The 12,165-nt window shown below is 48.3% G+C and overlaps 1 protein-coding gene across 1 annotated transcript in view; it reads left to right on the top strand.

Annotated features, from left to right (window-relative positions):
- The window catches only part of GYPC (glycophorin C (Gerbich blood group)), a 43,007-nt gene extending 34,140 nt beyond the window's left edge, over positions 1-8,867 (top strand). The window contains exons 2-3 of the mRNA XM_025435962.3: positions 7,146-7,202; positions 8,162-8,867. Coding sequence (XP_025291747.1) covers positions 7,146-7,202; positions 8,162-8,358 — 254 coding nt within the window. The 3' untranslated portion in view covers positions 8,359-8,867. The remainder of the gene's footprint in view (positions 1-7,145; positions 7,203-8,161) is intronic.
- Positions 8,868-12,165: the final 3,298 nt, after the last annotated feature.

Below are 12,165 nucleotides of genomic sequence, written 5' to 3'. Positions count from 1 at the left end.
GACACATTTGCCAAATACTGTATGAGAGAATTAAAGGTGGCCATTTTTGAAAAATCTCACTTTGAGGCTATTTTGATATTGTTGACAATGGCGATAATGGTGACAATGATGATAATGAAACAGCCAACTTGTGCTGGCCACTGTGCTAGGTGCTCACCACACACTAACTCACAAGGAGCCTATGCAGCTGTGCCATCACATTTCAAATGTGAGGAAGCTGAGGCTAGAAAGGCCACAGCAGGGGACACCTGGGTGGCTCAGCGGTTGAGCATCTGCCTTCAGCCCAGGGTGTGATCCTGGAGTCCCAGGATCAAGCCCCATGCCCTGCATACAGCCTGCTTCTTGCTCTGCCTGTGTCTCTGCCTCTCTCTCTCTCTCTCTCTCTCGAATGAATAAATAAATAAATAAATAAATAAATAAATAAATCTAAAAAAAGAGAGAGAGAGAAAAGAAAGGACACAGCACTTCCCAGGATGGTCCAGGTGTGGTCTAGGCAGGAGCTCAGTCGTACTGTGGGACTGCCTTTTGCTGTGGACCTCACTCCTTCACCTGTTCACCCCTGAGCCTGGTTGACACAGCCAGTGTGCACACCTCATAGGTATGCAGGCACTCAGCCCTGAGCCTGGCAGGTGGAGGCTTTCTGCACCCTCACTCTATTCTAGTCTAGATGGAGCTGTGTATCCAGGGCCATCTGTACTCCAGTCACTTCTGCTGGAGCTCAGAGCTAGAAGCCAAGAAAATGTTGATTAGGATACTATTGTCCCCTCCTAGCTCCTCAAAATATCCCTAAGCATCCATTCCCTTTGCCATTTTGGTGCCCCAGACACCTTTCTTTGGAGAACCACTTCCCTGCTGCATCATCAGAGCCCAGGAATACTGAAATAAATCAGCAAAGGTTGTTTGCCCTTCCAGAGGTCTCACTGCAGACACTCAGCATGCAGATGGACATCCAGGGGGCAGCTGAGACTTTCAGAGTTTCCAAAGAACAAGGCAAAGGAGACTACAGTCTCAATGATCAGACATTGATCAGAGACCAAGTGTACCTGCGAGATGCTGGCACAGGGCCCTCAGTCCTCTCACTCAGCTCCAGTCACGGGGGCAGGCAAGGGAGCCAACACAGGTGACAGATTCTCACAGTTACCACCATGCCAAGTCTGAAACTACATCAGCTGGCTCCTTAAAGGAAGGACACTAAGCTCAGGTTGTGATGAGGACAGCTGGGACTGTGACTTCTTATTTTCATTGCTAAGAGAGTACCATCCCCCACGACTTCCATTTACCAAAGCTTTATATCACCTCCTTGCAGAGAGGAGGTGTGTGATAGCATTGTAACTGAGCACGTGGTCTATAAGCCACTCTGTCAGGAGCTCAGTGGTTTTCAAAGACAGGCTCCTGGACCAGCACATCAGCAGCCCCTGGGAACATATTTAGCAATGTAAATTTTCCGGCCCATTCTAAGCATGCTGCGTCAGAATCGGAGGTGGGTGCAGAGATCTGTGGTATCACAAATCCACCAGGAAATCCTGATGCACACTCAGATTGAGAACCCATGCCTATCAGCCCCCACTAACCCTATCAGAAAGAGGTTTTACTCTCTACTTTACAGAAATGGAAAGGAGGCTCCTAGAGGTGAGCTAACTTGCCTGAGAAGTTCTGCGCTCCAGCATAGGTGTAGTCCTACCTCATGGGGCTTTGTACCTGACATAATGATGATGTGGTACCACAACAGGCCCACACAGAGGTCCTCTGGCCCCACCCAGAAATTGTGACTTCTCCACTATGAACTTGCCCCCCCATGCCCTCTCACCACTGCACCCAGTTCCCCCTGCCTGCATTGCCTACCCTGCCATCTCCATAGGTCAGCCGTGGGGGGCCTCCTCTTCCTCCAGAAAGCCCTTCCTGAGAACATCAGACAGCTACCCTTCCTAAACTTACCCACAGGCATTTGTCTCTGTCTGTTACACAGTAGGCTCCTTAAAGGTAAGGCCCTTGCTTCGCTAGAGATGACATCATGCAAAATAGTAGGTGCTAAAGAAATGTTGCTGAGGAAAGGAAGAAGAAACAAAATCACGAGCGTCTGCACTATCATGTCAAAGACACTGGGAGTCCTGGGGCTGAGTCTGATGGGTGAGTCCCCTCTGCAAAACCCCCAGGCATATCTTTATTGCTCATTTTGACACTCTACATTTTGACACTTTATTGCTCATTTTGACACTCTACATTTTCTACTCTATTGAAAAGTCTCTTTTCACATAAATATGTTGAATCTCCTCAATCAAGTCATAAGCTCCCTGGGGGTACACCCCATCCTCTCCACATCCCTGGGGCTGGGCAAATGCTACCTGCTTAGCCAACATTTCTGGCTTGCAAGAGAGATGGACAGACAGCAAATAATAAGCTGTTCGTTTATTACTTTGTAGCACTACTATCCTGAGATCAACTCTTCCCCAGTTGTAGCTTAACTGTTATATCCTTTCAGGGTATGATAACAACAAACCATCAAAGAATAGGAAATGTGGTCGACATTTTTCCTACCAAAATATAAAAGTCAGATAATAAACTTCAGTTGTCAACTGCTTTCTGCTTAACTGGCATAAGAAATTGCCAGATTTCTTATGCCAATAGGCAAGAATCTAGCACAGGAAGAAGAAACTCCAGTGGGAGTGAAGAACTTTCTAGGGCCACAAAGTTTCCTGTCCCTTCCCCAATAGCTGCCCTCCCCCTGAACCCAAATCATATTCATGCAAAGTCATTGCTGTGGGAGAGTTGACTTTTCTAACCAGATCTGTAGTCCCCTTGAAATAGAATGCTCTGGGTAAGTGGCACAGAGCTTGGCAAATTGCCAGGCGGTGGTGTGGTTGCCTCTGCATTGCTGTCATAGACAGGGTTGTCATGGCAGGAATTCTCCCAAGGACTCCATGACAAACCTGTGTTCCCCTTCATGGTTTTAAAACTGAAATAATCTTCCTCTTCCCAGAACACTTAGGTCTCCTTTTCCAAAGGCATTCTCCCTCTTGACTAAAAGGAACTCAATCCCCAGAGGCCTCAGCCCTGGCCGAAATTCTTGCCCCTTTGCTGGGCCAGGCGGACATGGGAAGCAGGGAGCAGGCACTTCCGACATAACTCGTGAGGCACAAGGAAAATCTGTTAGAGATGGGCAGGAGGTGTGAAGACAACACCTCGCAGGAAAGAAGAGAACTCCTGGCACAGCTTCATCAGACAGACAACACAAAAGATGGGAGGTCCTTAGTGGCAACAAGGGGTTGACCTATGTCCCTGGAGCCAGTGCCTAACCACTGCTCTCTGTCAACATCGGAAAATACCCTCACCTCCCAACCCCCAGGGCCCAGCTGCTGCTAAAGTCCTGCATCCTGTTGGCTATGTCCAAGCTGCCAGCTGGAACTGGGAATGTCACCTTAAATGAGAGAGCTTCCATAGAAATCTTGCCCAGTGCCTAAGCCTAGTAAATACACAGAGAACCTATGCAGTGCTCCTCCTCCTCCAGAGCCTCAGAAGCCTGAACCCCCAGGATACATGGCCTCATCTCCACGATCAGGGGTCATTCTTCCCACTTGCCATCGCACCCCTACCCCTGTTACAGGGCAGCTTCCCTAAAGAGAGTTTCGGGTAGTAACAGCCCTCCCCCTTCCTCTCCTTCTGGAAACTCATCAGTTCAGCTCACAGGAAGCATCTGTTATCCCTGTCCTTGGCACATGGCCCAGGCCCTGGCCTTGTGGCGATGCCTGTGGCTAGCCACACTGGGGATTTGGAAGCCCAGAGCTGTCACACAACATGGCCACCTTGCCGCCATGACCCATACTAGCTTTTGTTTGGAGTGAGGCCATGCTTTCTTCACCATCTGCCTGCTCACAGTTGGGCTCCCTTGAACCCAACACTGAAGGACTAGGCATTCTCTCTTACAGTGCTGTGGTTTGAGCCAGGCCCTCCAAACAGCTTGGTGAATGCTACTGGTGTGTGCACAAATGAAATCTAAGCCCCACCAAACAGTATTTACTCTGGCTGCCTATGATGGGGCCTGATGATTTCTGAATACCTCTCTCTGTGTGTCTCTCTCTCCCCTCCCCTCTCTTCTTCTTCTTCTTTTGCTTCTCTCCCTCTCCCTTCCTCTCTCTCTCTAGTTGGGTCCCACCAGTGGTTGGGATTTACCATTTGACAAACACTGCCCTAAATAAGTTGTATGTCATAATCACATCTCCCAGTGAAACCATAAGCCCCCTGAGGTTAGAGACTCATTCTCTATTTCCTGAAAGCTCCTCAGTCCCTATGGTAATGCTGGGAACACAGAGACACTCAGCATCCAGATGTTGATTCACTGTCAGCCAAGACTGTGGTGGGAATCCATGACGAGCATCCATCCTCTGCAAGGACTCCCAACATCTGTTAGTGGGTCGCTTCGGTGACTGACATTGAATTATGTGCAAACCAGAGTGACAATAAGAGTGAAATCAAACTAGTGGTGACAGGATGTGAGGATGGTCTGGCTATGATATCTGTCACCCCACTGATCACCAGGGTTGATTCAGCAGATCTGGCTATCTAGGGGGTATTTCCTTCCTTCCTTCCTCACCACTCCATGTGTGTCCCTCCCAAAGCCGCTCCCTCAGTCAGAGGACGACCTTCCCTGATAGAGAAGGATGGTTCTTTGGACAAGGATATTTGAGTAACGGCGCTCTCCTGCTAAAATCTCCAAATAAGTTCTTAAGTCCATCTGTAGGAGAATGTAGGGTGGTCAAGCTTCCAAGACTCCAGACACATCCAAATGAGGCTCTGTATGTGGCAGTCTGCCTCTCTTTAAAAAAAAAAAAAAAAAAAAAAAAAAAAGTGGTGACAACTCAGTAAACACCTATTCTGAGCTATGTGCCATTAGGTATTGTCTCCATAATATATAGAAAATATTTATCATGTGTGGTCATGTCACTTCTAATCCCTACCACAGGGTGGGGAGGGTTGTTCATCTTGTTTTACATACACAGAAACTAAAGTCAGTCAATATTAAATATTTTGCTGATACACCACTGTGAAATTCTGTGCCAAGACTTGAACCAAAAGCTGTCTTCACAACAATGTGGACAATGCAAAGTACAGTTTGATTCTCAGTTCTCCCAAAGGGACCAGGCTTTCAAATAACATTCAACAACTGTTCTTGGGTGCCAGGCACAGTAGCCTGATTCTGGGCATAGAGCTATGAGTGGGGCTAACATGTTCCAGGATTTGTAGAGCTTTCTCTCTGGTGGGGGCATCGCAATCTTGAGGGGAGCCAAGAAGGGAAATCACAGAATACTTTGGATCTCTATGAAAGAGTTGAGGCCTCCCATCCCTGTCCATGAAGGCTACACCATGGTTTATTTCTGACCTCAGACCTACACCCAGCTGTAAATAACACCTTGTTCTGCAGTGCTCACCCCACCATCTCCAGAGGTGAGAGCTGAAAGCACAGGCTTCGAGCAGTTGTTTTTAAAAGAAAAGGAAACAGCAGTCCTTTCTAACCCTGACTGGGTTGGACAAACTGGCATAAGAAATGCTGGCCTTTACGTGGACCATTCTAAGTGGCAATTCTGGATATTTGAACTTCTGTGACCATCCATGCAGACTTAAGGAAGGGGCCACTCTTTTTTCTTACTGAATCGTGCGATCACTTAATGATTGAGGAAGGTCTACAATGCCAGTGTCTGAATACACTCACCCATGTATACACGTATACATGCCTACATGCATTTCTTTATGAAGTATTATTCAGCAAATATTTATTGAGCACCTACTGTGTACTAGGTGGCTAAATTCCAGGTTGCTCTCATTCACCCTGGATCTCAAAGCAGATGCCACTTGAACTTCCTGCCCTTCCGGCCTCAGGTGGAGGCTATGAAGCACTTAGAAGCTGATCTGACTGCTCCTCCTGCCTCCCCTTCTCTCCCCATGCTGACTCCTGCTGTGTGCCTGCTTTGTCTCTTTACTGACTTGAGGACCTCTTTTAACCTCTTCCTCACCTCCAGGCTCTAGGCTGGTTCTTCTCCTCCTCTGCCTCCAACCTTTCCTCGGCTCCCTGCACTGTCCTTCCTGGCACCACAGCTGGTTTCTTATCAGAAAAAGGCATCTGAAAGCTGCGCTGGGGAGAATGACCTCATCCCACTATAATTAAAGTGATTATCTGAGCAGAAAGGGCTATTATGAAGAAGTCTTCTCTGTTTTAATATGCATAGCCATTGTAACGGGAACATGGGATTTCCATGTTAACACTGATATTTCTGTGGTCTAATAAATCCTTCCTCTCACTTATCTCCCAGAGGAGAGAGAAGACACTGTGCTGGAAGTGATGTGCAGGTTCCTGCTCTCCTTGAGATGCTAGCCCTGTGGCCAGACCATAGCACCTTGGAAAAACACTCAGTAATTTGGTAGTGCCCCAGGGTGGCCCTTCCCACAGGAGAGCCATTCAGAGATCACAGAGGGGCCTGGGGGAGGAGCCTCCAGACAGGAGCCATCCTGGGAAGGACATCTTCAAGAGAGAAAAGAGAAAGTACTCCACAGAAGTGAGTGTGAGCAAAATCAGGGCCCACCATTGGGCAAGCTGTGTGACCTTGGGCAGGTCACTCTCTGATGCTCAGTGTCACACCTATAAAATGGACTGGTAATACCACACGCCTCATCAAACTGTGGCAAAGACCACCTGATATGACGGGAGAAAGGTAACTAAACCAATACGTGGCATGTACAGACCCTCCACGTGTGGGGACACCTCACAAATAGTCTGTTTTTACCATTCTCGTGAGAAATGCTGAGGTCCAAAGGCAGGTGGTGCTGGCAACAGGTGCATTACTGCCCACCTTCATGCTCACCACCAAGCATGTCTCCCCAATGTCTGCCCAGTGCTGGAGCCTGTCCCTCACCCCACTTGCACTGTTTCAGAGATGCCAGACCTGAGTCTGCCTCCACTGTGGTTCACATGTTCTCGCCAGACTGGCCAGTGGCCAGGCAGAGCCAGAAGCCTGTCCATGCTCACACTGCCTCCTGTCCACTCAGTGTGTTTGTAGAGCCGTGCACCTGTGAGCAGGGGGTGCAGGCACAGCTGGGGTGCTGCTAAATATGGGAAACTTTTTCTCCCCACTTAGGCTCTTCTCTTCTGTTCACAGAACTCGACACTGGCACATTTTTCATGTCATTGGGGGCAAACATTGCCATCATTGCAGGTAAGCTATCCTGGGCCTCCAAGCCAGGAGGGTCAGATGGAATGCCCAGGGTAGAACCCGCCTTCAAAGCAAATGCCTGAATGAGAATGAGGCTGCATGGGGGCCTATATGTAAGCCCCTCTAAAACTCATAAGTATTCCCTTCCCCCATTACTCCCAGGCTCCAAGTGACCCACCCCCTATTGCCCAGACTTCAGACCTCTTCTAACTGCTCATGAGTCCAAACAGAAATGAAAGGCTGACGTCTGCGCATATCCCATGCATTTGCACAGCATCCTCCAGAATCCTCTCCCTCTTCAACTCTTTTTTGGTTGATCCCTGCTTCCCTGCCAGATTCATGCAGCCCTCACCTTCAGAAAGTGTGCTGGAACTAAGGTAGGATGATGAGCAGTGAATCACACTCCACCCAACTTGTCTTAAGTGCTTCCCATGGCCCTGTCTTGTTTCCCCAATAGTGCAAAGAGGGCAGTCACCAGGGCCTAGCCTTCTGGGCACTTTCAGGGCTTTAGCACCAAATCTTGTGTCCCAGGAAACTTCTCAGTTGGGATTACTCTGGTTTTAAAACTGAAAGTCCCAAGGAAGGGCCCATGAACCCCTTAGTTTTAGGTAAATGCATGCAGCTCATTCTGCAAGTTTTGCATAGAGACATGTCTTCCTCAGTAGACCAAGTGCCCCTGAGCAAAGTTCCCTTCTGGGATCCTATTCCAGCCTCAGCCTGCACCAGGCTGAGTGGAGGTAGGGGGAGCAGAAGGAGAGAGAGGGGCAACTCAGATGGGCACAAATAAGGGTGAGCACACTCTGGGCAGGAGGAAGAAGGGCAAGAACAAACCAGTCTGTCTGGGGTTGGTGTTTATTATAGCAAAGTATCTGTCCTGCCCCAAGCCCTGTGCATCCTGACCCCCTGTCCCTAGTTCCAGATACCTTCTCCAGACAGAGCCATGCATTGCTTCCCTCCTGCAGGTGTGATCGCCGCTATAGCCTTTGTCCTGATCTGCCTCCTGATCTTCATGCTACGCTACATGTACCGGCACAAGGGCACATACTACACGAACGAGGCCAAGGGCACAGAATTTGCCGAAAGTGCAGACACAGCCCTGCAGGACGATCCTTCCCTCCAGGACACAGGTGACAACAGCAGAAAGGAGTACTTTATCTGAAGGGCACCAGGCCTCACCTCCCCCAATGCCTCCTTCAACTCCATGAGAGAAGATGCACCCCACAACCCCACCCTTCTCTGCACTACCAGGAGGACAATAAGAGCACCCACCTCATCCCCAAGATATGCACCTGGTCGGGAACACTAGGTGTCATCCTGGGTAGAGAGAGGAAAGAAGGAGGAACTGAGCCACAAGAGGACTGTCCCAGGCACCCAGAGCTGCAGTGGCTACCCAGGAGGCCTGCCTTTGTTCTGCCAGAGGGAGAAAGTCTTGGTCCTCCTGGGCGGTACAATTTGTCATCAGCATGATGTGAAAGTCCTTACTAGGTGGGTGGGTCTGAGGGCTGGGGCAGCAAGGAAGTGAGTCATCTGTAAGCTGACTGGGGATAATGGCATCAAATGTCAGTCCTTGACATTTGGGGGGAACAGCAGGTGCCAAAGCTAAAAGGCACCTTAGTCTCCCATTGATCCAGCTCTAAATGATTAGAAATAAATTTGAAATGTAACCAAGCATTCAGAGTCAAACAGCATTACTGTAATTGTCTAGAGAAAGATAACTACCACTCAGGCCTTGCTTTTCACCAGTGTGACTTTGTGTTCTCTGGTACAGTCTGCATGAGTGGGACTGGGATCATCCACTTCCATCCCCATTGGCTTGTCTCAGCATAGACTGCACAGAGGGGTCCTGAGCCCCCGGGGGAAGGAGGGCCTAGTGACCAGATTTCTTTTTTCCCTATGTAGGCACAAACTTCATGAAACAAATATAAGAGTGGAATGTTCTTCTAAAAATAGGCTGTCCTAGCTGCCAGGGCACTGGCTGAAGCACTGATTATCTAAGCATGGTATTAGAAAAACTACTATGGTATTAATACTATGGTATTAGAAAAACTAACTAGTTATATGTTAAATAACTATGAGTGAACCCATCCTTCCTGCAATAACAATGGCTACAGCACAGACTGCAGAGTGCCATTGCTCTGGGTTTGGGCCTTGGATTCCCGTTTCCTGGTCCTGGGACCTTGGGCAACTCACTTGACCTTTCTGGCATCAGTCTTCTCATCCCTAGAGTGGACATGACTCCATGGTAGTGTTGAGGAGGAAAATTTTCCTCTACTCTCCAAGATCCTTCTGGCTGGTCTAAGAATCAAGTTGACATGAAACAGATTGGCAGGAAAAATCAAATTTAATATCCTAAGTACTAAACATGGAATTCCAAAAACAGTCAGGCAAAATGAGGTATATATGCCATCCTGACTAAGTAGAAAAGGGTAGGGGTCTGGGACTTCGAAGGAAAGGAAAGCTCATTCCCAGGATGGTGAAAAAGAGTAAATGCTTAGTAAACAAATGTTTGTTAGGCCCTTTAGGAACAATGGGACATGGAAAGGAATCTTAACACAGACTTTCCTGAACCCCTCCCTGTCTACCTCCTCTGGTTATATTATAATGTAGTTATCTATGGTGATAGTTCCTTTTCTGAAGCAGGTCCTTTGTGTAAATTCTTTTCCGCAGTTAAGGGGAAGGTCAGAGTTTCTTCCTAAGCCTTTGGGGCCTTGATTGTTTCCAGCTCAAAATAATCTACATGCCAAAGTGGGCCCATCCTGAGGGACTCATTCTGAATCCCTACAGTACAAAGTCTCAGGGTTGATGGCAGGAACAAATGTGGCAGGTGCTCAGTGCTGTCTTCTAGTGTCAATAATTGGCAATAGAAATGCAGCACATATGGATTAGTTAATGAAAGTTGCTCATTGCATCATTTCTCAGCACTTTCTGAGGAGGAGTGATTGTCATTTAAAATGAATAATAGGGAGAGAAGATGAACTTACTGAATAACTTCCTTTGTAAGAGTCTTTCTAAGATTCCCAGCAGCTCAGCAATCACTCAGAGACCAGCAGGCCCAGGTTTAAGACTGCAGCCCAGGCAGCCAGGAACTCCCTATGACTCAGGTGTCTTGAGGCTGCACCATCTACACCTGGGAGTCATAAAGGTGTCCCATCATTCTCCCTAGGGGAATAATGGGATCCAAGCTCTGCCAGGAATGGCCACTGTGCAAAAGAGCTGGAAGTTATAGGGTTGTCATGGGTGTGGGGAGAGAAATAGAAGAAAAGAAGCTGGTGATAGTCAAAAGGTGAGACTTTTCCCTGAGTAACCCGAGTTCTCTGGCCTACTACCTTTTCATCTATCAAATCAAGGGTTTGGCTACATCCGTATGTCCCAAACTGTGACCTATATAATACCAGCCTGGCAAAATAGTGATAAACAGCCCAATCAAAAAGGGTGTTCCATGTGCAAATAAATGTGTAAAATGATGTGTTAAGCAAAGTTAAAGCCGTGCGAGGCTTCCAGGCATCTTTAGGGTTCCAATGTGTACGATAACTCTTGGAGAGTGGGGGGTATAAGGGGATGAATGCTGCATCTCTCAAATACATTTTTCCAGAGACTCTATTTCTTCCCAGAATACTTTTTAGAAACCTGAATGCCAAGAGTCCCCAAAACATGTTTGGGAAACACTGAACTAACCAATTAGCCAACATCCCTACCTGTTATAACATCACTTCAGGGTTTTGAGAATCTGGGGGCATATGGCCTCGTCTTCAAGGATTGTGAGCACAGATCACTGTCCAGTGGGCACAGAGCACCCAGAACCCCCACACAGGCATGCCTTGCTATAAAAAAAAAGTCTCCAGGGAAAGGATAAGCCCAGGATATCCCCTCACCCATGCCTCCACAGGTGTCTGTGCTAGAAAAAGATGCCCCTCCACACTCCCCCTGCCCCAGCCCCACAGCAACCTGTACTGACTGATCTCTGAGAACTGGCCCCTTCCTCCCCTGGCCTTTGCCCTCTGTGCCCATCCAATGTCCTAGCAAAGTGTAATAAAGCACAGTCTACTCCCAGCCCTCAGGCCCAGCCAGAATCAGACATGGATGCTGCCAGGTTGGGTCATCCAAAGTGGCCTATCCAGATGCCCCCAGGAGGGAGTTGTCACAAGCTAACTGTAGAAGCAAGAGAGCCACAACAGTGAGCACATATCCCCACAGGCACCTAGTACATGCTGGTGTGCAAATAAATAGTGCTCTGTCTGGTACCTTACCACACTTAGCACACTTCATCTTTGATCCCTCCCCCAATGATACATAGAGTCACTACGTAGCATGTGTGCCATGAATGTGGATGGGAGCAAATGTGCACAAATATGTACACACTAGTTCTCCAAAAGCTTTTAAGAAGGAAAAAAAGAAGTGGCGAGGAAAAGCAGAAAGGAGAGAGAAATAGGAGAGGTGAAGAGGATGGCTGGAAGAAAAGGGAAGGGGAGCTAGCACACTCTGTATGCAATGCCAGCTGCTTTGCGCGTGTTCCTCTTATCCTCACCAGAATCCTCACAGGCCAGTGGCCTCATCCACCCTTTAGCCCTGTAGAAACTGAGGCTCAGAAAGTTTGGAAGAATTGCTGGAGGTCACATAGCTTTTAAAGGCTATGGGGGCATTTGAACCCAGGCCTGTCTGACCAGTGGTCTGGAAAGAGGAGGCACCTTCTTTCTGCAGGCTGAGGTGAATCAGTGAAAGCTCTTCATGGGAGCAGAACAGGTGGCATCAAGACCTAGGGACCCCAAAATGACCCAGTGCTGGGGTCAGAGGACCCCAGGCCCCATCTCTGCCAGCAATGCCCTGGGCTGTTACACCAACATTTCCATCCCTGGCGAGGGCTAGCCTGGGATAGAGGCAGCTCTGCATGGGAGTCAATGACCAAATGGAGTCCTGAACTGTCAGCCCTCTGCAGGATGATCAACAAGATACAGACAGCAAGTGCTTT

The sequence above is a fragment of the Canis lupus genome, chromosome 19 (genome assembly GCF_003254725.2).
Source record: "Canis lupus dingo isolate Sandy chromosome 19, ASM325472v2, whole genome shotgun sequence".
NCBI lineage: Eukaryota > Metazoa > Chordata > Mammalia > Carnivora > Canidae > Canis > Canis lupus.
This window is presented reverse-complemented; position numbering and strand designations above follow the sequence as displayed.